The 27,455-nt window shown below is 44.4% G+C and overlaps 1 protein-coding gene across 1 annotated transcript in view; it reads left to right on the top strand.

Annotated features, from left to right (window-relative positions):
* The window catches only part of FBXW10B (F-box and WD repeat domain containing 10B), a gene marked incomplete at its 5' end in the record, with an annotated part of 39,943 nt that extends 14,794 nt beyond the window's left edge, over positions 1-25,149 (top strand). Inside the window, 7 exons of the mRNA XM_084862301.1 lie at positions 1,088-1,209; positions 6,431-6,579; positions 7,429-7,571; positions 16,493-16,651; positions 18,572-18,837; positions 21,117-21,266; positions 24,293-25,149. Coding sequence (XP_084718427.1) covers positions 1,088-1,209; positions 6,431-6,579; positions 7,429-7,571; positions 16,493-16,651; positions 18,572-18,837; positions 21,117-21,266; positions 24,293-25,098 — 1,795 coding nt within the window. The 3' untranslated portion in view covers positions 25,099-25,149. The remainder of the gene's footprint in view (positions 1-1,087; positions 1,210-6,430; positions 6,580-7,428; positions 7,572-16,492; positions 16,652-18,571; positions 18,838-21,116; positions 21,267-24,292) is intronic.
* Between the last annotated feature and the right edge of the window lie 2,306 nt (positions 25,150-27,455).

The following is a 27,455-nucleotide window of genomic DNA, read 5'->3' as shown; positions in this document are numbered from 1 at the left end:
ATTGGTGTTTTAGGTCTCTTGGGATGTATTCCCAGAAATGGAACCTCTAGATCATACCACAGTTCAATATTTAATTGTTTGAGGAAACTCCATACTGTTTTCCACAGTGGCTGTACCAATCTGCATTCCCACCAGCAGTATACTAGGGTTCCCTTTTCCCCATATCATTGCCAGCAATAGTTAGTTGATTTATTCATAGTAACCTTACTGGTAAGTGTGATTTGATACCTCATTGTAGTTTTAATTTGCATTTCTTTGATGATTAGTGAGCATTTTTTTATGTCTATTGACCTTTATTTCCTCTTTTGAGAAGTATTTATTCAGGTCCTTTGCCCATGTTTTAATTAGATTGTTTGTCTTTCTGTCGTTGAGTTATATATGCTGTTTATATATTTTAGAAATGAACCTCCTATCAGATGTATCATTAGCAAATATATTCTCCCGTAGAAAAAGTGGGCTCCCTTTTCATTTTGTTGATGGTTTCTTTTGCTATGCAGAAGCTTTTTATTTTATAACTAAGAATTTATAACGTTGCTATTGTAAATAGTACTTCATTTTCATTTATATTTTAAATTGATTATTACTGGTATGGAGAAATGATAAAAAAATTTTTGTAGTTTGATTTTGTATCTAGCAACTTTGCTAATGTTTCTTAATAATTTTAAAAGTATGTGTGTTCCTGGATCAGTGCGGTCGTGTGGGGCCCACCTGCGTGTGGTGCTCCTGTGGCCGTCCTGGCCAGGCCAGTTTTTCAATAAATCCTTGCCTGCGGGGGAGGGAGATCACCCTGGGTTGACAATCACTCCATTCATGTATTTAATTCTTCACAAAAATCCTATGTGGTAACTATTAATATTATCACTTCCATTTCATCAATCAGGAAAAGAAGCTTACACAGAAATTAAGTAACTCTCCCAAAGTCACATCTAGTAGGTACTATAACTGAGATTAAATTCCAGGACTCTGATTTTGACCAGGAAACTTTTCTGCCTTACAACTAATTTTTTATCTACAGGAACACTATGCCGTATTAGCCCTTGGGTCCTTCGAAAATCTGAAAAACATTTTTTTGGCATAATTCCTACAGATACTGGGATCTGAGAAGTGGGACTTGCATACGAATCTTCACCGGCCACCAGGGGACAATCACTTGCATCGATTTATATAAGAATACACTTGTGTCTGGAGCAAAAGATTGCCAGGTGAAAGGTGAGAAGAAACTTTCTAAGATGTTTTCCCAAATCCATAGGTTGTCAAAATACATATTTTGCTCATTTCTACAGGCATCCACTTTTTTTTTTTTTATCTACCCACCCATCTATATACCTATTGATCCATGACAATTGTTGGTTAAATCTGTACAATATGCTAGATACTGTGTGAGCTATCCTGTATAATAAAAGGGTAATATGCAAATTGACCCTAACAGCTGAGCAACAAGAAAAGACCAACACTGACCAGGGGGCAAATGCTCAACGCAGGAGCTGCCCCCTGGTGGTCAGTGTGCTTCCACAGGAGGAACTCCATTCAGCTACAAGCTGGGCTGAAGGCTGTGAGTGCAGTGGTGGGAGCCTCTCCCGCCTCCTTGGTAGCGCTAAGGATGTCCAACTGTGGCTTAGGCCCACTCCCTGGGAGTAAGCCTAAGCCACAGTTGGACATCCCCTGAGCTCCCGGACTGTGAGAGGGCACAGGCCAGCCTGAGGGACCCCCTGAGTGCACGAATTTTCATGCACCAGGCCTCTAGTTAAGGAAATAAAATGAGTATGAAATGGCTCTTTCAATACAGCCTTTTATTTCCTCCAGAGGCTTGTCATTTCTTAATGAAAATAGATATATAAATATATGATGGGGAATATAATAAAATATGTGACTAATATAACAACTGCCACTTATTGAGTACTAACTTTTTGACTGCGTTAGATGCTTTATATATATTATCTTATTTAATCCCCATAAGAATACTATGTGGTGGATACAGATGAAAGATCCAAACTCAAAGAGAAAAACAATTTTCCCTAAATTAAAACTGCCGAGTGGTAGAGTGTCTGACTAAATTATATGTTCCAAACCAACATGCAGAGTTCTGTGGGACCATGGAACTAAGAGCAGGAGGGAAAACAGCACAGACAGGATACTATTTAGTTCCTGAGAGAGAGTAGATGACAATCCAAGTAGAAGGAATAGCACAGGCAAATCCATAGAAGGTTGAAGAAAATGGTGTGTTCAGGAAATTTCCCCTTGCTGCTATGGCTGGGTGTGGTGTTAAAGAGAATTTGTTTATGGCCAGATTATCGAGGGCCTTCTGCATCATGGAAGGAAAATGAACCTTATCCTATAGGACATAGGAAGCTACTAGTATAAATGCATCTTAAGCTGAGGACTGACGTGATCAAACTAAAGGCCTGTTGCAAGGCCTTTCTTCCCTTGGCTTCTAGCACGTTTTCCTCCAGAACCTGGGACCCAGGCCTTTGCTCCAGCTGGAGTCTGCCTTCCTCATCTTTGCTGCAGGCTCCAGCCAGAGTCTGTCGCTTTCGTCTTCACTGCAGACTCCAATCGGAGTCTGCCATCTTCATCTTTGCTGCAGACTCTGGCCGGACTCTGCCATATTGGTCTTCACTGTACACCCTGGCTGAGTCTGACATCTTGGTCTTCATTGCACACTCTGGCTGGAGTCGTTTTTGCTGCACCAGAGTGCCGCTCCTGTAGATCCCTTCGCCCCTGCCCTCCCTCTCATAGCAGGCATCCTGCCCCACCGGCCACTCAGCATCTGGAACAGCTGGGCAGCTGCCATCTTTGTCCTTCTAATTTTCATATTCCCTCCTGATTGGCTGGTGGGCCAATTTGCATGTTTCTCTTTTATTAGTGTAAGTATGCTTTTGAGAAAGATAACTCTAGTGATAGTGTGGAAGAAGAATCTGGAGGACCATGACCATGTGGAAATAGGGGACAAAGTGAGACACTACTCAGTTTAGAGACTGTGGTGTTTTTATATTATTGGAGAGCAGGCAAGTGAAGAAACTCAGAAGGTGTGAGTTTACATTAAATGGTATAGATTCTCTGAAGGGAGATTTCTAGAGGGGGAATTGGCAGGGCTTTACCACCAATTGGATATGAAAAGTGAGAAAGACAGAAGCGCAAATAATGAGGCCACACTTTTGAACTCAGGCCATTGGGGATATAGAAGTGCCATTGATGTAAATAGGAACTACAGGGGAATAGCAGTGATACCATTATAACAATCTGGTTATTAATTAACAGAAATATAATAAAGGGGAGACTAAATAATATAAGCATGCTATTTATACAGCTTTGCCAAAAAACTACAGTTTAACATTCCCCAAGTCTGTTCCTATAGATCAATGGGTTGAAGGGACTGGACAATAGGTGCATGCCCAGTAAGGTTGAATGATTTGGGAAGATGCTTATCTGTCCGTCACAACTGGGAGCCAGTCAGTGGACAGAAGGGTGTGAAATCTGAGACACTTAACTCCAGAACCAAGGGAGTTCTCTCTTGGTTCTTGTGCTCTGGAACTACTATGGCTGGTGATACACTCCCTGGAATTCATGTGGCCCATGGTCCTGTGGCACCCACACAATGGACTAGTGGACTAATGGTAGCCTAATACTATATCAGACCCAGCTCCACCATGGAACAAAAACTCTGGACACTGAACCTGCTGTGGGTTCTGCTGGAGGTCCAGCTATGTATTTTCCAGGTCCGGGTTAAGAGACATGGGACTGTGCAACCCAATAAATATAATTCCATGCAACCCAAAAAAATATAATTTCTCCCATGTGAGTCTTAGAAAACTCCTTACTAAAGATATTGTTAAGAACCCCACCTCCACTATGACAGGGAATTGCAACCTACCCAATCTCCTGGCAACAATGGGGAAGGGTGAGGAATGGAGGAAGCAGTAATGGCTTCAATTATGGACATGTTGAGTGTGGTGGGCAGAATAATGGCCAACCAAAGATATTCATGTCTTAATTCCCAGAATCTATGACTATGTAACTTTGTATGGCCAAAGGGACTTTGCAGGTGCAATTAAGGACTTTAAAATGGAGAAATTAGCCAAAACCGGTTTGGCTCAGTAGATAGAGCATTGGCCTGCAGGCTGAAAGGTCCCCAGTTTGATTCTGGTCAAGGGCATGTACTTTGGTTGCAGGCACATCCCCAGCAGGGGGTATGCAAGAGGCAGCTGATTGATGATTCTCTCTCATAGATGTTTCTAACTCTCTCTCTCTTCCTCTCTGTAAAAAATCAATAAAATATATTAATAAATAAATAAATAAAATGGAGAAATTATCCTTGGTTTTCAATGTGGGGCCATGAGTAATCACATGGATCCTTAAAAACAAACTTTCTTGTCTGTGATCAAAAGGAGATGTGATTATGGAAGAATTGTCAGAGAGATGCAATGTTGCTGGTTTGAAGGTAAAAGAAGGGAGGCATGAGCCAAGGAATGTAGTTGACTCTAGAAGGTGGAAAAGGCAAGGAAGTGGATCCCCTCCCTCATAGTCTCCATAAAGAAACACTACCCTGCTGACACTTTGATCTTAGCCTTTTGAGGTCATGTCAGATTTCTATAAAATAATAAGTGTGTGTTGCTTTTAGCGTCTTAGCTTGTGGGAACTTGTTACAGCAGTAATAGAAAGCTAATTAATTGAGTATGGGATTCCCAGAGTTACCCAGGTGAGAATTGCAGTAGGAAGATGCAGGTGTGTCTACACAAGTCTTGAGCTCCAGGTATGTTGTTTTGGCGGTTATCAATGATAATTAAAGTTGGAAGCTCTATGTATGGGTGAGAAGTTCCCTGCAAATCTAGAGGAAACATGACAAGAAGAAAAGCAAGAGACCCAAAAACCTCAGCATATTAGGGGCACGTGGAGGAAAAAGATGTGGAAAAGGGAGAAAGAGTGGTGACACATATGCAAACACTTAGACTTTCTTAAGATACTCCCTACCTTTTTGCTCTTTTTTATCTGAACATGTCTTGTTGCCATGATTGCTTTAAGGAGTAGAGCAGAAAGGATGAGGGTCTGAAGATGCAAGGATAGACAAGGCCTCAAGCTTGAAAGAATCCTATGATAACACAGGCAAAGGTGAAACTAGGGCAAATGGATTTAGGCCTTTAATTCAGGTATAAAACTTGAGGGAGCACCAATAAAACCTCATAATCAAGTTACATATTTTAATGCAGCATTTAAAAGTCAAAACTAATACACATGATGAAAAAACTATCAAAAGATCTCTCTTCCCCTAAGCTTTGCCCTGCCAGCAGCCCCTGGCCTCTTCCCACCTGCCTGGGTTACCAAAACCCAAGAGAAAGAGACAATTGAAAACCTGAAAGGTAACTCCCCACGTTTTAAGTTCTTTAAAATGATGGCCCCTTCCCAAGAATATTTTAATTAACATTTCAAGTTTCACACATCTTATTTAATAAAAGAGCCAGTATGTATGTAAAATAAGAAAAACATACTTAACGTTAATCTGGTATACATGGTTAAGAGTATAGCCTCTGGATCCAGACTCCCGGGGTTCTAATCACAGCTTACTCTGCTAATCGCCTGTGTGATTCAGGTTACCGAACCTCTCTCTGCCTCAGTTTCCCCCTCTGTACAGTGGGAAATAATAATAATATTTGTCTTGTGAAGATGAGTTAATACATGTCAAGCAATTTGAATGATGCCGGGCTTTTTGTCAGTGCTATATAAATATTAGCTGTGGTCATTTTTGTCTTAGATTATTCATTCTGCTGCCAAGGAGGTACTTTAGGGATGATGAAGTTGACTATAACAGTCTTATCACTGAATTCATGGTGCACACTTTTAATTTTTACCTTTAAGCTCTGTTCTCCCACTCCCCCATTTATTTTCATATCCACCCATCTTACAGTACACTGGGCTGTTGCTCTAGCACCATCTATGTAGGAGCAGCACTAAACCTGCCTCCAGGTGTCATAGCCTCTCAATTAGTACAATCCAAATCATATTCAGAAATATTAAAAAAATGAAAGTGGAAATAGACAGCTTTCTTTTCTTTGGGGGATGGAAAGTGTCAGTCAGGAGCATAGCATCTTGAAAGATGATGCCACCATTTTTTCAACATCTCCATGGCAAGAATTTTTCAGGCTCGAGAAGTATCATTGGAGATGAGCTGTCCAGAACTTGGACTCTAAGGCTAAGTTCCTCAGTTAGAGCCATGATTTAGGTATGGCTGGATCTCCCAAGGGCTCATGATTAGGGAGCTCTGTGTTGCAGGTACATGGAGCTATTGGTGAAACTGTGGGGGTGCTGGGCCAGGCTAAAATCTTTTGTGGTCTGACTTGACGGGCTCCACTTAGCTTCTGTGATGGGGTACTGAGCAAACCTGTAATCTGCTCTCCTCCCTCTGTCTGACCTCACCTTTCTCTATCCTCCCTTTCAGAGTGGGATGTAGACACGGGGAAGTGCCTGAAGACATTTAAACACAAAGACCCCATCTTGGCCACCAAGATCAATGACACCTACATCGTGAGCAGCTGTGAGCGAGGAATAGTGAAAGTGTGGCACATTGTCCTGGCTCAGGTGGTAAAGGTGGGGGCAGTAGGCTGTGGAGGGAATTGGGCACTGGGGGTACAGTCACCAGACGGGCAGTCCTAAAGAACTGAAGGGGAAGCCCCGCTCCAAAAAAAAATGGGCCATTGACTGTTGGTGGGATGTCAGGACCATGTGACCCACGCTGTCATGGGGGTGGTATTGAAAGGCTGCATTCTGATTAGACATTATATATGGGCTCAGGATGTTTTTACAACAATAGAGAATATTCTACCCTGATTCTGGCATGGTATTCTGGCAAGGGAAGGAACAAAATGGTTTTACCATTACTCTCTGATGAGAATGTTGGCTGTATTGAAAGTGCCTGAATGTTCAAATACATAAAATGTTCTTGAAACCTCCTGGCCCTCACGGATGGTGGTGAGATATCATTTAGGCCAGGAGCACAGGCTCACAGCTTTTTACCACTAATCTTGTTGTCACTGTGGTCTAACCAGCATTTGCAGGCACATGATGCCCCGGGTGCCCACTGGGTCCTGGTAAGAAGCTGGGGATGGAACACCTGGCCCTTCTCCTTCTGGCAGAAGAGAACAATGCAATGATCCAGGCCCTCTCTGGTACTCCAGAGAGATGGGCCTGCATCGGCCACAGACCCACCAGCAGTCTTCTCCCTGATCCATTCGCCCTTCACTGGAGAGGGAGCTCTGGAGAGAGAAAGCCTCCTCAGAGCAAAAGTAAAGTTGGCTAGCTAAATACCAAGTGAGCCGTACTCATGGTTGGTGGACAGTGGCTTTGGAATTTACCTAAAGAACCTTCCAGCTTTGGCCCTTGGAGGAGTCACACTTTGGGTTGAGGATTGGCTAAAAACAGAATCAACTTTTCTTGCAGATTCTCATGGGCCACGAGGGAGCTGTGAAGTGTCTGTGCTTTGACCAGTGGCATCTCCTCTCGGGAAGTGTGGATGGCCTAGTCATGGCCTGGAGCATGGTGGGAAAGTATGAGCGATGCCTCATGGCCTACAAGCATCCTAAGTATGTGCCAGGAAAGCCCTGTCTGAAGTGTGTGGTGCTCTCTCCTTTTCCTGTCACACCTCTGCCTTGATTTTTGGCAGATCAGTCCCTTTTGCTGTCTGTGACCTTTTGTCCCCTTTGCTACTCAACCCATTTCTTTTCCTCCTCCTTTATCTATTACCTACCACCTGCTCTGTTTGGCCAGTCCCTCTGCCATTCTCACTTGTTTCTCTTAAGAAACAACATTACTAGATGTGGATTTAGAGAAATGTCTGAAATGTTATACGTATGACACACATGATATACTGGTGTCTGTTACCTACTAAATGTCTGGATTTTGACAGAAATGTCCCAAATAATGCCAATTCCAATCAAAGTAATATGTTTGGAATTGGTGTTTGCCCCAGGAAGTTTGTGTTCACAAAAGCTTGAAATGTTCCAAGTTAAAAGGTTTAAAAATAATTGAGGGCCTTCTCTGTCTGATAAGCTTAACTTATATGTGGAATCTAAAGAGCAATATAAATGAACAACCAAAACAGAAACAGACTGATAGGAATTGATGGTTGCCAGATGTGTATGAATAGCAAGCTGAGTAAAAAAGGTAAAGGGACTGATAACTGCAATTGGTAGTTACAAAATAGTCATGGTGGGGGGATATAAGTTACAGTATAGGGAATATAGTCAACAATACTGTAATAACTATGTATGATGCCAGGTGGATACTAGACTTATTGGGGGATCACTTCTTAAATTATATAAATGTCTAATCACTATGCTGTACACCTAAAACTAATATAACACTGAATGCTAGCTGTAATTGAAAATACTAACTGAGGGCTTAGAGAAGGAGCTTACTTAAAGTCTGTGGGCTCAATTCTATTCCAGGACAGAAATGGATTTCATTTTACAATTCCAATCCCAATTTAGTGGTAGTGGCTGCTTAGAGCCATTTCAGAAGTAGTCTGAGGTCACATTGGGGCTTATTTGGAAAGGGTATTGTGGTCACTTAATGGGTTTGCCATGAACAAAGGTTTTACAGTCTGTTCTGTGCCACTCCAGTACTATGTGAATAATTATTTTTTTCTCTGAGTGCAATATAAACAACCCCAGGGAATGAAGGCTATACCAATTGATTAAAAGAGTAAATAAATCTTCCAGGGAAATCTATCAGGTGATAGCTATTTAGTAAATATGTCTCTAAATTTCCTTATATCCTCCAAAGAACTTCTTGGCAGGCACACTGGCTTCATAGGAGGTAAAAGGGGATTTGGGTATATATGTGTACTAGTGACACGGTGCACAGATTCGTGCACATTGAAAGGAAATTCATTAGAAGGTGGCTGGTGGGGTGGGACTGGGAGAGATGGGCCAGACCTGCCATGGATCCAACCTCCCACCATCCCTCCCTGGCTGGCCACACCTGGGGTGGTGCTGTGGCTTGAAAGGCATCTGTGGAGTGAGAGGGAGGTCCCTCCGGCAGGTGGGGTCCCTCAACCTGGTCCTTGGGGATCAGGCCAAAACTGGCTCTCTGACATCCCCTGAGGGGTCCTGGAGTGTGAGAGGGCACTCTGCAAAGTTGTAGTACAGGGTGTGCAATGCAAACACAAGTGTGCAACAAACCAGATTCGGGGCCGACAGTGCCCCAGCAACAACATAACCCATGCCGAAGATGGAATCTCACAGCCCCATGAGAAACTGTGCTCCCTCCTCTCTGGCTCAGGGTGCATCACTGAGAACCACTGCTGCCACATCATTGCAGCTCAGCAGCTCCTGCTTTGAGCATCTGCCCCTGTGGTCAGTATGCATCAGAGCAACTGGTCAGATGGAGGGAGGGACACTTAGCATATTAGCCTTTTATATAGTTAGGTATCCTTTGTCTGTGGTGCGTGACTGCATTCTTGATGAGTGGGTGCTGGGAAGGGCCTGTGTTCGGTGATTTATCCAACCCTTAGGTGACTGTCAGCAACTCTCCTAGCATGTCAAACCTGGACTCCAAGGAGGGAGTCAAACCTTATTATGTTATCTGAAATTTGCAACTATTGTATATGTTTTAAAAACTTCCCAACCACAATTCAGTAGAATTTAGTTTAAGTATTGGAAAATTATTTGTTCCCAGAAAACCCAGTAGTTTAGTCACTATTCCAGCCTACCACTCCACCTCAGCTATGAGACATTCCTAAACCATTGTCACTCCCATTGAATAGGAGCCCCAACATACCATTCTCCTTGGCTCTTGATGCCTTGTATAGCTACAGTGAATCCATAGACAGCTGGCAGACATGGTCGATGCTCTTGTTTATGGGGTTCCTCCTACTACTATCTCTTGTGTTTATGTACTGGTAAGTGCTCCATAAATATTCTCAATTGATTTTTAATAAGGATTAATTTGACAGATTGCCTTTCTGGAGAGTTGTCATGATTGGACTGATATCCATCTTCTGAATATGATAGAGGTGTAAACACAGACATAGTTGCTATCTGTCTTCTTAACTTTTTTTTCCTCCAAAATGAAGATTATGCATATAGTGTGGGAAACAAAAGATAAAAGAAATAAAATTAGAGGATACAAAATAGGAGATATAGAAATGATGATCCCTATAAAAGTTTTGTACTCTGTAGTATCTTAAAAAAACAAACATGTCTTTTATTCTTTAATGTTTTATAATAATACATTTTTTAATTTTTAAATAAAGATAGAATTTGCATAACATAGAAGTCATAGTGTACAATTCAGTGGTTTTTAGTGTATTTGTAATGTTGTATAACCATCACTACTATCTAATTAGAGAACATTTCCATCAGTCAATAGGAATGTCCTCTGTTTCATTTCTGATTTTAGTGATTTCAGTTTTCTCGCTTAGTTTCTTGGTCAGTCTAAGTAAATAATTGTCAGTTGTCTAGCCAAAGGTTTGTTCATCTTTTCAAGGAACCAACTTTTGGTTTCACTAATTTTTCTCTATTGTTTTTCAATTCTCTAATTCATTGATTTATGCTTCAAGCTTTATTTTCCTTCTCTGTGGTTTACATTTATTTTGACCTTCTTTTCCTAGTTTTTTAAAGGTGAAAGTTAGGTTATTGATTAGAGAAATGTAGGCATCAGCTGCTATGTATTTCCCTATGAATAAATTTTCCATGTTTTCTTCTGTTATTTATTTCTTAAGAATGTATATATGCAAGGGTGGGGGTAATGACAAGAGATAGTTTTAAGAGCTAAGCCATGGGTGGACTTAGATGGGTAGAGATGGCAGGGATGGGTGGACTTGCTTTGCATTTTAAATCAAACAAATTGGAGGATCCAAGATGGCTGCTCGGGTATACACCTAGCCGCAGCAGCTCACAACAATTTCAAGGGAATACAACTAAAATGTAGAGTGGACATTGCCCAGAGCTACAGGTAGTCGACTGACTGAAAACTCTACAATAGGAAGGAGGGAGAAAACCAGAAGGAAAATCAGAGGAGCTGAAAAAAAGCCTAAGGTACGGAGACATGCAGCGCGCTCGCACGCACGCGCGCGCGGAGAGGTCGCAGCCGGAGAGGAGGAGAGGGCTGCGTGCTGCCTGGCGTTCCCTAGCAGGAAGGAAATAGAACCCCCAGCCTGGGCTGAACCCCGGAACCGGCAGCGCTGAGCCCCAAGTTATGGGCCAGACCCTGGGGACCCAGGCTCCGGCAGGGGGAGACAATCCCGGGGGACGGCGAAAGGCGGGGCCCCCGGAGTCGCGCGCACATGGCGCGCAGCGGACTGAATGTTGACTCTGATGCTGGATTACCCTAGCCGGAAGAAACAAAGCCTCCAGCGGCGGCTCTGAGCCTCAGTCCAGACCGCCCCGAACTCCAGGTCTGGGCCAGTCCCTGGGGACCCAGGCTCGGGCAGGGGGAGATGGAGCTGTGAGGTGGAGTCCTGGGAGTGCGGCGAAAGGCCGAGCCCCCGGAGTCGCGCACACTGTGCGCAGAGGACAGTCTGTTGACTCTGATCCTGGACTCCCCTAGTGGGAGGGAGAAAGAAAGCTCCAGACTGGAGGAACACGACAGGGAGCAGGAGCCCCTGCCGGACACTGGCCAGCCGGGCGCCAGCAAGGAGCCGGGCGACGGGGCCCCCAGGGGGGGGGGGGTGCCCCTGAGCCTTCGACTGCTGAGCGCGGGCAACGGAGCCAAGGACGGGGGCTGCTTCCTGGGCGGCGCCGACCCCGGCAACAGGCTGGAGCAGAGCAGGAGCCCGCGGAGAACAAAGGGGTGCCACAGGCCAACCTGCTGAGCTCCCAGGACAAGGAGGAAGAAACCAAAGAAGTTCTCAATGTGAAGAAATCAAGTGAGAGCAAATGATAGTAAAATTACTTAAGAAAGAATACAAAGAAGATCTTGAAAAATCAAAGACTAAGTCAGAACTCAACGCACTAGCAAACATTGCAACATAAATGCGTTTTTGTTTTTTTAAAAAAAAAGAAGAAAAAAAAAGAGAAAAAAGGGACAGAATGTTGGAACAGCGGCGACCAGGCCTAGAGTGGCCAGGCACAAGGCAGTGGCAGCTGGGCCCGGAGCAGCAGTGGCCAGGCCCCAGAGCAGCAGCAGCCAGAACAAGAGTATCAACGGCCAGCACTGGAGCAGCCAGACCTGGGGCAGTGGCAGCCAGGCCTGAGGCAGAGGCGGCCAAGCCCAGGGTGGCCAGTCCAGGAACACCCAGACACGGAGTGGCTGGGCCCGGAGAAGCCGGGCCCAGAGCAGCCGGGTTGGGAGCAGCCAGGCCCAGAACAGCAGTAGCCAAGCACGGAGCATCCAGGCTGGGAGTGGCCAGGCTCGGAGCAGCCGGGTCTGGTGCGGCCAGGCCCAGAGCAGCGGCTGCCAGGCTGGGAGCGACCAGGCCCGGAGCAGCCGGGTCTGGTGTGGCCAGGCCTGGAGCAGCGGCTGCCAGGCTAGGAGCGGCCAGGCCCAGAGCAGCAGCTGCCAGGCTGGGAGCGGCCAGGCCCGGAGCATCCGGGTCTGGTGCGGCCAGGCCCGGAGCAGTGGCTGCCAGGCTGGGAGCGGCCAGGCCTGGAGCAGCAGCTGCCAGGCTGGGAGCGGCCAGGCCCGGAGCAGCCGGGTCTGGTGCGGCCAGGCCAGGAGCAGCGGCTGACAGGCTGGGAACGGCCAGGCCCGGAGCGGCCGGGACCGGAGCAACCGGGCCCAGAGCAGCTGGGTCGGGTGCGGCCAGGCCTGTAGCAGCAACAGCCAAGTCCAGAGCAACTAGGTCGGGAGCGGCAGTGACCAGACCCGGAGCAGCTGGTTGTGGAACGAACCAGAGCAACAGAGGCCAGGCCCGGAGCAGCCAGGCCCGAAACAGCTCGCTCCTCGCATGTACCTGCCCATGGCTGCCTCTCAGACATGGCTGGAAACTTTTGCGGGAACTTGAGGGTCTGCTGAATCAAGTGATGAAGGCTTAGATCTGGATGTGTTGAGTTAGTATAGCGCTGGGGTGTTGATCTGTGAGTGCCTTGGGTGGGGCCTGGATGAGGCTGGTTGACCTATTTGAAAATGTCTTTTGTGTGAAGTTTATCATTGGGCATGTGGAGGTATTATTGATATGAGAAAATGCTAAGTAACAGATTTACTATCTGAAAAGGGATTTACTATCGGGGAAAGGGAGGGAGGAAGAGACTGAACATAAACTGTGCACCTATGGATGAGGACAATGGGGGATGGGGAGGGGGCAGAGGGTGGGGTGGGAACCTGGTGGAGGGGGGAAGAAATGAGGAACCTTTGTAATAATATGAACAATAAAGATTGATTTAAAAAAAATAAAAAAACAACAACAACAAAAAAAAAATAATAAAAATAAATAAATAAATAAATGTTTAAAAATGCTTAAAAAAATAAATAAATAAAATAAAATCAAACAAATTGGTGGCATCAAATTCAACTATTCAGAATCATTAATAGGAATGTGTTAACTACACTTCTCAGAACTGATTACTACACATATCTGGAGTCCCACTTGGACCAGCTGTTGTAGGGAGGATTTTGTTAGAGGAATCCATCTAAGTCATCTCCTGCTCCTGTCTCTTTTCTTACTGGTCATCACAAAAGGGAACTGATTAACCTCAGTTTTCCTTCAGGATGTTTAACTGGAGAAATAAAAGCTACCAATTTAAGACCCCAAAGAAACTGCTCAAATACCAGATTTTAAAAAAATGTATTTTATTGATTTCTTATAGAGGGGAAGAGAGAGGCAGAAACATCTATGAGAGAGAAACATCAACCAGCTGCCTCCTGCACACCCCGCACTGGGGATGTGTCTGCAACCATTGTACATGCCCTTGACCAGAATCGAACCTGGGGCCTTTCAGTCTGCAGACAAACGTTCTATCCACTGAGCCAAATTGGTTTCGGCAAAATACCAGATTTTTTTTCTTCGTATGAAAATGAGCATCTTTGCCGAAACCGGTTTGGCTCAATGGATAGAGCGTTGGCTTGGGGACTGAAGGGACCCGGGTTCGATTCCCAAGGGCATGTACCTTGGTTGCGAGCATATCCCCAGTGGGGGGTGTGCAAGAGGCAGCTGATAGATGACTCTCTCTCATCGATGTTTCTAACTCTCTATCTCTCTCCCTTCCTCTCTGTACAAAATCAATAAAATATATTTTTTTAAAAATGAGCATCTTTGCTTGTTTTTCCTTTCTTTATCTAATAACTAGTAGCTCGGTACATGAATTTGTGCACATTGAAAATAAATTAATTAGAAGAAACATTTTAATATTGCTATTTGCCCTTTCTCTGTAAAAAAAGTTTCAACCATGCTGAAACCAGTTTGGCTCAGTGGATAGAGTGTCGGCCTGTGGACTGAAGAGTCCCAGGTTCAATTCTGGTCAAGGGCATGTACCTTGGTTGCAGGCATATCCCCAGTTGAGGGTGTGCAGGAGCCAGCTGATTGATGTTTCTCTCTCATCAATGTTTCTAACTCTTTATCCCTCTCTCTTCCTCTGTAAAAAAATCAATAATATATATATATATTAAGTTTCAACCACATTCACAATCGACAATGACAGATTGAACTATATGCGTGCAATTGGCACCTGTGAGAGCTTTATATGTATCATACATGCATGAGTTAACTTAGCCTTTTATCTATACTAATAAAAGGGTAATATGCTAATTAGACCAGGTCAAATGGATATCTTCTGGATGTCTGACTTCTGACCAGACTGGAAGGGGGGCAGGAAGGGGGTGACCAGACTGGAAGGGGGCAATTAGGGGGTGACCAGGCCAGCAGGGGGGCAGTTAGGAGGTGATCAGGCTAGCAAGCAGAGGCAGTTAGGGGTGACCAGGCTGGCAGGGGAGCAATTAGGGGCAAGCAGGCCAGCAGGGGACCAGTTCAGGTGTGACCAGGCCAGCAAGCAGAGGCAGTTAGGGGTGATCAGCCAGGCAGGGAGGCAGGCAAGAGGTTAGGAGCTGGCAGTCAGATATCCCTCAGAGGGATGCAGGCTGGACTGAGGGACCCCATCTCCCAGTGCACAAATTTTATGCACCAGGCCTCTACTATATATATAGAATAAACTTGCTTAATTAGACCTGCTTTCTGATTTAGCTAAACTTTTTCTAGCCCAGTGAAGCACCCCATCTTCTCTTTCAATTAATTATCAGCAATTCAGCAGTAAATATCAACACAAAGCAGATTATTATTGTAGATCACACAGGGAGAACAAAGGGTAAAATATTTAACTGCAGCAGTTGTTTGATGATATTCTGTGCAGTGAGAAAACCTGAAGTCATTTTCAAGGCCCACCATTTCTTACTTATTTTCAATCAGGTCAAGTTTCTAAGATTTCTAAATCTTCATTTTCCCAGCTAATGAAAAGAAAATAGGATTCTACCGAGTCTTCTATCTACATACTCCAGGACTTCTGTGAGGATCAAATGAGATGAGGCACGGGAAAATGCTTCAGATACAATTGGTTAACGTGAAATGTTTGCACCTGGCTATAAAGCAAGTCGTGTCCCTGGGCTGAAGAAACTGCAAGGAGGCTAGTTGTCACTAGAGAGAGGAAGCCAGGTGTTGCTACATGACATTGCAATGTCATTACCCAGCACCCACAGCCACTATTTTGGGGCTGGGCTGGGCTGTGGGCCACATTTTGTGCCATGGAATATTGGGGTCTTGGCAGCATTGGCTGTGATTTGGTGGGGTATCACTCTGGGGTGGTGGCAGCTCCTGTGTCCCACTTGGGGAAAGCTGAGTGTTGGTGTGTTGGCACCAGGTCTGTAGTGTCAGTAGTGTACATCATGGCAGCTCCTGCATTGAGTGTATGTCCCCTTATGGTCAGTGCATGTCATAGCAACTAGTCAGATGGTTGGACACTTAGCATATTAGCCTTTTATAGATATAGACTTTATATATATATATATTATTTAAAAAGGAATTGAAATGTTAAATAATTTAGTTTGGCCAGGTGGCTCAATTGGTTGGAATGTCATCCAGTGCACCAAAAAGTTATGGGTTCAATCCCTGGTCAAGGCTGTGTGGGAGGCAGCCAATCGATGATCCATGCCCCTCCATGCACCCCCCACCTCTTTCTATCTCTCAGAATCAATGAAAACATATCCTCAAATAAGGATTAAAATAAAAAAATCTTGGCAGGACTTTTGTAGAAGTCAATAGCTAGGATCAAATTATAGAAGTATAATCATCTATAAAACAGACCCCACAAAAATTTGACATAGGCGTTTGCACTTTGCTATCTTGTGGTACTGTGAGCAAATTTCAGAAGAAATCATCACAGAATGGGAGGAATGAGTAGAGCCATGTCTTGAGGGTTCACGGTTTTACATCCAGAATTATGAAATGATGCCAAACATCACTTCAAGGATAGTTATAACCACTAACTTCTGACCATACACAAAATACCCTGAACCACAGAAGTTCCAAGCAGCTTACCAGAAGACAGACCCTGCCTATTGCTCTGTCCCCTTCCAGGGAGGTTCTCCATGTGGCCCTGCTCTTCCTCCGGGTCATCAGTTCCTGTGCAGATGGCAAGATCCGCATTTACAACTTCCTCAATGGGAACTGTCTGAAGGTGATGAAAGCCAATGGCAGAGGCGATCCCGTGTTGTCATTCTTTATTGACAGCAACAGGTGGGTGGTCCGAGCTATGAACAATTCTGTTTGGATGATTTTGCCTCCTCTGGGACACCAGACCTGGACTTTCTGTCAGTAAAGCTGGGCTTCGGCTGGAGAAGAATCATGGTCTCATGGGAGACTAACTGGACTTTTCACCAAACTTAGCAGTCAAGGTTCACATCACTCTTGATTTGTGCTATATGTCTGGGCAACTCATGCAGTGAGTGCAGCATGGCTCAGCTGCAGGGACCACAGCTCTGATATGGGCAGCTCCTGCTTGCTCCCTGAGCCTGCACTTATGGCCCAAGAGCTCCACCCACTGTCTTTGCAGCCTCACTTCAGATGCCCAAATGTGCAGGAGGCAGGGAAAGGCAGGGACAAAGGGTCCCATGTCCACTGGGACAGGGCTGAGCAAGTGAATTTACAGAAACCAGAACTGGGACTAAACTAATTGCATATAGTACTGTGCTTGGTATAGGCCATGTTCAGGGTGCTATTATGTGAAATATACTCATGTAGAATTTACTGGTTAAAAATTCTACCACAGACTCACTTTAGACATCAAGTTAATCTCCATGAGTCATATTGCCTTCTCTTTAATGAAACTTCACTATTTCTCATCTTAAAGAGGGAGGACTGGTAATAAGTCTCAGTAAATGAACTCTGTTCGGTCAGGAAGTAATAATATATTTTTTAAAATCATCCCTAAATTTTTCTCATGCCTGATATCTGAAGAGAGACTGTTTCCTTTTGGCTTGAGTAAAACATAAATCTGAAAGAGATTTGTAATTGGAATGATTCCCCAAATTTTATTCCAGTGTTTTCAACCAAAACAAGTCACTCTCTTATAGGGTTTACACTAACTATTGTGATCTTAAAATTGTAGCCTTCTGTGCAGAAAGGAACCTTCGTTCAGTGTCTCTGTTCCTTGTTTATGGTGAAAGGAGGTCCAGGTAGAGCAGAGAACGTGGCTTGCTCTGAGAACCACAGAGGCAGGTGGGAGGCAGTTCTTGGGTGGGGGGAGATGGGGGTGAGGGCAGGGGAAGTGGTTGGCTAGGTTTGGAACTCTTTCCCACCAGTTCATTAAATGGGGATTAGAGAAGATGGAAACTATCCTGCTTTAAAACACCCTACATGTTAAGTCTAAAGTAGAGCATGCTTGGAGACCTTGGAGAGATAGAGTGAAAGGGAATGGGCTGGAGGATCATTGAGGCAGGAACCTCTCCCATTAAAGAGTTTTCCACATCCCCATCACAGCAATAGAAATATGGCATTTGGATGCCAAGCTTAAAATAAGGGTAAGTTTCAGGACCTAACATTCATGCAAAGTACCTAAGCCTTCTCCCTAGAGCATCTGAGGTGCTTGTCACTCACTCCAAGAATGGAAATTCTTTTAAAAGTATTTTAATTCCAAAAGCAAAGTAATTAGAACATATGTGCCCTGAGCCCTAACCGGTTTGGCTCAGCGGATAGAGTGTTGGCCTGTGGACTCAAGGGTCCCAGGTTCGATTTTGGTCAAGAGCATGTACTTTAGTTGCGGGCACATACCCAGTAGGGAGTGTGCAGAAGGCAGCTGATCGATGTTTCTCTCTCATCGATGTTACTAACTCTCTGTCCCTCTCCTTTCCTCTCTGTAAAAAATCAATAAAATATAAAATAAAGAGTCAATGTATTAAAAAAAAAAGAACATATGTGCCCTGTTCATATTTAATTAATAACAACAATAACACCAACAACAAATAGTTACAGTAGGCCCTGCTGTATGGCCTACTATCCTACACTCTTCAACAACCTACAGCCCCTACTGGCACAGTAATTTCCTGGGGTATTTTCCTTGGCCCAGGACTGGACAGGACAGTAGTTGGCATGCAGATCTGGAGGCCGGGAGTGGTGGCCTTCATGATTCTTTTCTGGGAAATCTTGTTTTCATTCCAGGATGGTGATCAACACAGAGAGCAATATCCTCACATTCCAGTTTGAGAATATCAAGTGGCAGTACTTCCAGGAACGGACCAAACAAAGAAAGTACAAGGATAAAGAGGACAGGGAAGATAACCTCCTGGAAGTCATCTCCAAGACTAGCACCCCGATTCCCAACTTGGGGAGCTCCATGTCCAGTAAATACGTGGTGGCCCAGGAGTCCACGATAAGTAAATCTCAGAGGTCCCGCATTCAGCTGAAGGGAACCAGGACACCATTAGGTAAGAGAACTGACCCCCAGGCCATCAAAGTGGTACCCAATGGAGCAGGTCCCCGGCTTCCAGGACTAGTTTCTTCATGGGATATTTTGTTTTTTGATGCTATAAATTCCACCTTTAAGAAAGGTGGGAGCAATTTTCTTTGATTCACCAATTTGTTAGGCAGCTCAAGGTAACTTCCTGATTTTCAAGGCCTAAGTTTTCATATTATTAGCATCTTTGTAGAGTAGCTAACATTAACCCCTAATACTTGTCATTAAAACAAAAAGCAAGCAACTAACATCTTCCCTCCACACCCCCTAGCCAAACATATGGTACATAATTATTTTCTTAGGACAAAATCTATACTAATAAAAGGGTAATATGCTAATTAGACTGGACGTCTTCCAGGCATTTTTCTAGATATCCTTCCAGACATCCTTCTGGCCAAAGCCACAGTGGTGGGGGCCGAGGCAGAGGCAGTTAGGAGCAATCAGGCTGGCCAGGGAGAACAGTTAGGGGCAATCAGGCAGGCAGGCAAAGAGGTTAGGGGCAAACAGGCAGGCATAGGCAGTTAGGGGCAATCAGGCAGGCAGAGGCGGTTAGAGGCATCAGTCAGGCAGGTAGAGGGGTTGGGGTAATCAGGCAGTCAGGCAAGTGAGCAGTTAGGAGCCAGCAATCCTGGATTGTGAGAGGGATGTTCAACTGCTGATTTAGGCCTGATCCCGCAGGGCAGTCAGACATCCTTAGAAGGGTCCTGGATTGGAGAGGGTGTAGTTTGAGCTGAGGGACCCTCCATGAATGAATTTCGTGCACAGGGCCTCTAGTTCTATATAATAAAAGGCTAATATGAAAATTGACGGAATGGCGGAATGACCAGTTGCTGTGATGCACACTCACCATCAGGGGGCAGACACTCAATGCAGGAGCTGCCTCCTGGTGGTCAGTATGACAGAAGCCAGGCTCATGACTAGCTAGTGCATCATGAGCAGCAATGGCAGGAGCGGGTCTAAGCCATTAGTCAGACATCCCTTGAGGGCTCCTGGACTGCGAAAGGGCGCAGGCCAGGCTGAGGGATGACCACCTCCAGTGCACAAATTTTGTGCACCAGGCCTCTAGTCTTATATAATAAAAAGGTAGTATGCAAACTGACCATCACTCCAACACACAAGATGGCCACCCCCGTGTGGACACAAGATGGCCACCACAAGATGGCTGGCAGGGGAGGGCATTTGTAGGCGATCAGGCCAGCAAGGGAGGGCAGTTGGGAGGGACCAGGCCTGCAGGGGATGGCAGTTGGGGGCGATCAGGCCTGCAGGTGAGGGCAGTTAGGGGTGACCGGGGTGGCAGGGAAGGGCAGTTGGGGGTGATCAGGCCTGCAGGGGAAGGCAGTTAACAGGGACCAGGCTTCAGGGGAGGGCAGTTGGGGGGCGGCATGCCTGCAGAGGAGGACAGTTGGGGGCAATGAGGCCTGCAGGTGAGGGCAGTTGGGGGCAACCAGACCAGCAGGGGAGGGCAGTTAGGGGCAATCAGGCCAGTAGGGGAGCAGTTAAGCGTCAATCAGGCTGGCAGGCAGAGTTGGTAAGGGGCAATCAGGCAGGCAGGCAGGTGAGCAGTTGGGAGCCAGCAGCCCTGGATTATGAGAGGGATGTCCAACTGCCCATGTAGATCTGATCCTAGTGGGATCAGGCCTAAATGGGAAGTTGGATATCTCTCAAAAGGGGCCTAGATTGGAGAGGGTGCAGGCTGGGCTGAGGGACACCCTAGTCCCGTGCACTGGCCTCTAGTATTATTATAAGGCAGAAGAAAAATGTTCTTTGCCTAATGTATTATCTCTACCCCTGATAATGAGAACATGCATACCTGGAAAATATTACTTATGAAGCAGGTACCTCTGTGTGTGTGTGTGTGTGTGTGTGTGTGTGTGTGTGTAAGTGTGCAGTGGAGTGGCATGACTCATGCCATTTATAAGACATACAATGAATAAATTGTGTATTATTAACCTATATTTGGTTTGTGAAGTTAGATCCATAGATCAATAGATCACCTCCCAGAATGTAGCACTGCAAATGGTCAGCTAGGAAAGAGAATGGAGAGTTTCAGATAATGCTTAGAGCTCAATAATCAGTAGGTGGGGTGATCAATCCTTAGGCTCCAGGTGACTTCCTAGGTTCATATGACAAACAATAAGATGATGGTTTGGGTGAAAAATAATCAAATTATTGGCTATGCCCCCATTATTCAGGCTTAATTGAATTATGCACTTACTATGTTTTTTTTTTTTTTCATCAATCTTAATTTAGCAGAGTCATTAGAGTCCCCTCAAAGTCAAGTTAAGGTAAAATCACCCCGAAGAGATGGAGACAGCAAAATTAAAGTGAGTCCTGTTTCTAAGGAAGCCATTAGCTTGGATGGTGGGCAGGAGAGTCTGGAAGCAAAACCCCTTACAGGAGGTAAGATGAGCACTGATGTTTTGTCTCAGAGGCATGCTTCAACTCTCTATCTCTCTTTCTCTCCCCCCCCCCCTCCTCCTTCTCTCCCTCTCCCTCTTCCCTCCTTCTGCCCCCTGCTCCCTTTTCTCAGTCTAATTTTTCAGCAGATCATTAACGTTGCTTATCTGAGACTTCAGAATGGAAAAAAATGCCTGGCTTTTCCTGAGAGTGATTGGTTTTACTTAATTGTCTACTTAAGAACTTGAGTCCACAGAGTGAGAACCTTTGTAAGAGCTAAATTTGGGCTCATAGCGTGACTCCTTTCCCTGACATTCAGCCTCCTCAGTTCTTGGATGGTTAAGTCATCGGTCTGAGTGATGAGGAACAGAAGAAAGAAGAGGAAGTTGCGGCTGATTTCAGAGGGTGTTTTAGGGATTTCATAAGGAAAGAGATAGATTTGGGGATGGGTGCTACATATATGAGATAAGAAGATAAGCAAGAGATGGGGAAGGGGCTTTTAAGAAGAATCACTGGACAGCCACAAATAGTGTGCCCCTTTGTTGTTTTTGAGGAACTTCGATAAAGATGTAAAATGCCTTTCAAATAGTTTGGATAATACAACAGCACTTCTTTGAATCAAACTCCCTGTAGATACTAGTTTCAAGGGTGAGGGGAAAACAATTAAGTTTTAGAAGGGTTCTACTAACTGTGGGCATCTTTGTATGTACCTATGTCTGTGTCCCCATGTAGATGTATACCTGTAGTGTAAAATCTTAGGAAGGGCTTTGCTGAGCCAAAGGATAACTGCATTTAAAAACCAGAAAAAAAATATTGTCATGGTGGTTCTTTAAAGATGGTGTATCCATTTACCATCCCACCAAGAATGCATGAGGACTCCCACTGCATGCATGCCAACAATCTAGCATTTCCTCTCTCTCTCTCTCTCTCTCTCTCTCTCTCTCTCTCTCTCTCTCTCTCTCTCTCTCTCTCTCTTTGTTAATCCTCACCTGGGGATATTTTTTCTATTGATTATTAGAGAAAGTAGAAGACAAGGGGCTAGACAGAGAAACATCAATGTGAGAGTGACACATAGGTTAGTTGCCACCCAAACATGTCTTGACTGGGGATAGGGATTGAACCTGTAACTGAGGTACATGCCCTTGATCAGAAAAGAACTTGAGACCCTTTCATCTGCAGGCCTACCCTCTACCCACAGAGCCAAACTGGCTAGGGCTATCTATCATTTTGTACTTGCTTGTAACATAAGAAAAACTGGTCTTTGCCTTTCTTCAAGAATGATCACTAACAAACTAAATGTTCATCAGTGAGCAATGAATAATAATGAAAAAATATATATTACGCAATGTTACACAACAGATAAAATTGTATCACGAGGATCTATATATATTGACTTGGAAAGAAATCCACAATATATTATTTTTTTATTTTTTAAAATATATTTTATTGATTTTTTACAGAGAGGAAGGGAGAGAGATAGAGAGCCAGAAACGTCGATGAGAAACATCGACCAGCCGCCTCTTGCCCACCCTGTACTGGGGATGTGCCTGCAACCAATGTACATGCCCTTGACCGGAATTGAACCTGGGACCCTTCAGTCCGCAGACTGACACTCTACCACTGAGCCAAACCGGTTTTGGCCACAATATATTATTTTAAAAAGACAAGTCAATAAACAAAGAGTTATCACAATTTTTATAAGAGGAGAAAAAATTGTGTGGTTTGTCACACATGTACACATATAGGAGTGGAATGGTTTGTTCTGGGATTGAAAGGAGAGTGGGGAAGATTTTGACATCTTAGTTTTATTTTGTTTTATATGTTTTCATACAGTATTATTTAATTCACAAAGTGAAAGGGAGATATATGAAGTTTTATTCCATCCTAAAATGTCCATACACAAACATCTTGGGATAAAACCATATGGTCAAGGAAGATTATATGCTTTGCACATGGTCACATTTTATTTGCTAGTTATAGATTGCTATAGTTGGTGGTACAGACTTTTACTTGCTGGGTCAGACTAAACAAATGACTTCTACTTTTCATGACTGAGTTATTCCTTTCATAAAATGGGAATACTACTTGCAGTGAATCCATGAGGTATTGTAGGAGTCGAAAGGCTCAACTGAGATGTGATAGATTTGCTCACCTGTGAAGACATTCTTAACTCAGATCTTAGGCTCCTTGGTCTTGACCATGATCTAGTGTAGGGGTATCGAACTCAATCAGAGAAGGGGCCAAAATCTAAAATCCAGCCTAAATCGCGGGCCAAATGGTTTACTGAACAGTCATAAACTGACAATGTCATAAACTGACAGCGGAGTGCAGTGATGACAGCGCGGTGCGGGCCACATTGCAAGGCCTGGCGGGCTGGATTTGGCCCGCGGGCCGTGTGTTTGACACATGTGATCTAGTGTGACAGGATGAATCTCTGGTTCTTGTCAGCAGCTTTTGGTTCTGCTGCTTTTGTGCAGAACAAACCTATTCATGAACTGCCTTTCAGTCTTGCTGTGATATTTAGCATTTCCCAGGGGTACAGGTAGTTTTGACTTTAGAAAATAGCCAAAAATCATTTGGAGTCAAATTTGATTCATAAGATGGGAATCCAATTTTTTCATTCAATTTTTCTTTAAAAACAGGTATGTTACTGTGAATTTATAAGGCCTATTTTGTGTGTATTATAAATGAGGTATGACATTTCAAAATATGTGTGGAGCATTGGAATTACATATGTTCCCTTCAAAATATGCATATCTAGAGGTTAATGCACACGTACACACAAGTACTAGCATATTTGTTAAAGACTTGTTGTATTGAATATATCGTAATTTCTGGTATCATGGGGGATTTTTGCCCACATGATGGATGACATATCCATTGGGCAACAAATATGTTTTATTTGTTAGAATAAATTAGAACACATTTAATTTTCATGCTTAAATACTTAATGCTTTTCATGGGACACTGATTTCTTTTTTCTTTTCTTTTTCTTTTCTTTCTTTCTTTTCTTTTTTTTTTTAAACTAGATGATACAGAGAGAGTACCAATAAAAGGACAACTGGAAACTTCTGGATACCTGCCCAAACAGTCAATCAAAAAATCCTGGAAAATCTCTATGTCACCGGACCGGTTCCTACTGACAGTTAATGCCCTGCAGCAAGCCCATAATTCAGGAAAGTATGCCTATCCGCATAGGGTCCAGTCCGAAGTCATTGATGTTTGGGAACCTTCAATTTCACACCCAAGGAAGGTCATAGGCTTCAAAGGAAAATCATTACAACATGCCGTTGACAGTTTGAGAGCCATCCACCCTTCCATAGATATGAAAGAAACCAGTATTTCCCTTGAAATACAAAAACTGCAGCCCAACTTGAAGAACTCTTTGCACCATTCCCAAATCCAGTCTACCATACCCCAGCCCATGATTATTCGCTCCAGCTTAGGTGAAGACCAAGTCGCCAGTTCCACTGGCCGGGCAGTACACAGCTTCAGACCCTTAACCAGCAGGCATGTCATTAAGGCAAACCGCATGCTGGCTCCACAAGTAGGCAAGACAACCCAGCCTGTCAAGAAAGAACGGCCTTTCTACTGCATGACCCTCGATCCATTTAGAATGAACAGCGACTTCATGCTGTTGACGGTGAGGGAGGAGAAAGAGTATGAGGAAGCCAAACTGAAAGAATATCAGGCCACAAAGCCCACTGGAGTGGTCAACCCAGAAAAGGCCAGAAAAGCTGCATGGATCAGGAAGATCAAAGGCCTGCCCATAGATAACTTCATGAAGCAAGGGAAAACCGCAGCCCCTGAACTTGGTCCAAATGTTTTTATCTGAACCAGCCTTGTGAGATTACAATGTCTTGCAATAAAAAGGAAGCAAAGTAGACATTGGTGTTTGGCTTATTTTATCATAGTGAAGTTGGGATGACAGAGGGAAGGTGCTTGCTGTCAGTCAAACCTGGGAACAGAAATAAGTGGGGTCAATGCAAGCCTGTGAAAATCTGGGAATACATAATCCCCAGGAACTCACTCTCTTGGCTCTTGGGGCTTCTTGTTCCTGCTTCCTTGCATTTGCCCATGTTTCCTCCATAGCCACGTGGCCCTGCGGACCGCACACGCAGTGGACTGATAGACTGCGGATGGGAATACAAGCTAAGCTAGCCTGATGCTGGACTGGACACTGCTCCAAGGTGGAGCGAAACTCCGGACACTGGCTGATTCCAGCTCTGCTGAGGCCACAGCTTCACGGCTTCCTCCGTGGGACAAGGGGACACAGGACCTTGGAAACTCGGGGGTGTAATTCCACAGAAACAAAGCTTTCTACAGTATCTCATCCTCCCATGAGAGTCTCAGAAAATTCCTTTTCTGGGGAAATCACAAGAAGCTCTCTCCCACCAGCAACAGATGGAGATGTGGAAATCTCCCTACCTCTAACAGAATCAGGGTCCAGGCAGGTAATTGGGAAGAGTGCAGGCCACCCCTGGAAAGAGCAAGCCCCATCCAAAGGGGACTGCTCCTACTCAGTGGCTCAGCATGGCCACAGGATGCTGTCAGATAAAAGAAAATATATATTGGCTTCTGCCACTCATACCTGGCATAGCTCTTGAAACCTTTGTAATTTCCGAAGCAATAAGAATACTAGGAATAAATATCTTTTGTTCTAATATTTGTCTTTAACCCCCTCTTTGGCACAGAGATCTTGAAAAACCTTTTAATTCCTAAGTGATATCAGCACTTAGTGTTCTAATGATGTGGCTGGGTGGTCTCTTGTCACCAGAAAAAAACAACCCATGAGGTTTGGAAGGAGAGGCTGGAAATGGAGTTAACCATTAGACATGCCTGCATGAGAAAGCTCCATAAAAACCCCAGGAGCAGGGGGTTTGGAGAGCTTCTCTGCTGGTGACCTCATCCACATCCTGGGAGGCGACACACCCACCTCCACAGAAGCTCCTAAGCTCGGACCCTGGCAGACCTTGCCCTATGTGTCTCCATCTGGCTCTGGCTGCTTTTTTTGTTTTGGTTAATAAACTGGTAACTGTAAGTAAGTATTTCCCTGAGTTCTGTTAGCTGCTTTTGCAAGTTAATTGAACCCGAGAAGAGGAATCCTTGCAACCTCTGATCTGTAGCTGATTGGTCAGAAGCACAGGTGAGAATCAGGGCTTGTGACTGGCATCTGAGTGTGTGTGTGTGTGTGTGTGTGTGTGTGTGTGTGAGAGAGAGAGAGAGAGAGAGAGAGAGAGAGAGAGAGAGAGAGAGAGAGAGAGAGGCTGGTGCTGCAGATAATTGCTTGATGTAGAGAAAAACCTCGACATATTTGGTGACAAGAAAAATGAAGTGTTTTATATGAGTAGTGAAGAAGACACACAGGAGAGAAACACAGTAGGGAAGAACTATTTTTTTCCTACACAGGCTATAAACTGAATTGAGATTTTCCTATACAGATGGTAATGAGTTCAAATAGAATGCAAAACAAAAATAAGGAAAACCCCAACCCACAACCCCCCACACCCTGCATGGCATGGGCTGTCTAGATGCACAGGTAACCTGTTCACTGCCTCCACTTTTCACTTTCAGTGCAGGAATACTATTGTTTGCCAAATTGAAAACAATTTTTTACTATTAGGTTTAAAGTAGCACTGTCAAATAGTCATGTAAAAATAGTGATTTTATTAGGAATAATTTTCTCAATTAAGGAAATGTGCTAATGCACATTATTTCACAAGCCTTCAATGGCAGCTTGACCTGAGGCCACCCGGGTAGGATACTGTTATGATCGGTGACAAAGATGATTTACGATCCCTGAGTTTCAGAGCTTTCACACGGGCAAGACCACACCATTAGCAGCTGAACTTTAAAACAGTAATACGAGTACCATCTTCTGTTTATTAGGTACTTATCTGTATGCCGCCATTATCACCCCCACTTTACAAAGGAAAATGTACAGCGGTTAGGTAATCAGTAAGCAGAGGAGCAGAGTTGGGGCGCTTTGGAGCAGCTCCAACCCAGATGCTCAAACTCAGGGACCAGCTCTCAGCCTCCCTCTATTCCTTACTCTTCCCGAGCGTGTTTTCCTCTCCTAATTAAACCCTCCACTACTTCGTGGGGTCCTCCTGCTTTGTTCTCCTCAATAACTTTTTACCCCTTCGCAGAAGCACATCCACTTTTTTTTTTTTCAATTGTTTCTATATTTTA

The sequence above is a fragment of the Pipistrellus hanaki genome (genome assembly GCF_964339955.1).
Source record: "Pipistrellus hanaki genome assembly, chromosome: 16".
Taxonomy (NCBI): Eukaryota; Metazoa; Chordata; class Mammalia; order Chiroptera; family Vespertilionidae; genus Pipistrellus; species Pipistrellus hanaki.
This window is presented reverse-complemented; position numbering and strand designations above follow the sequence as displayed.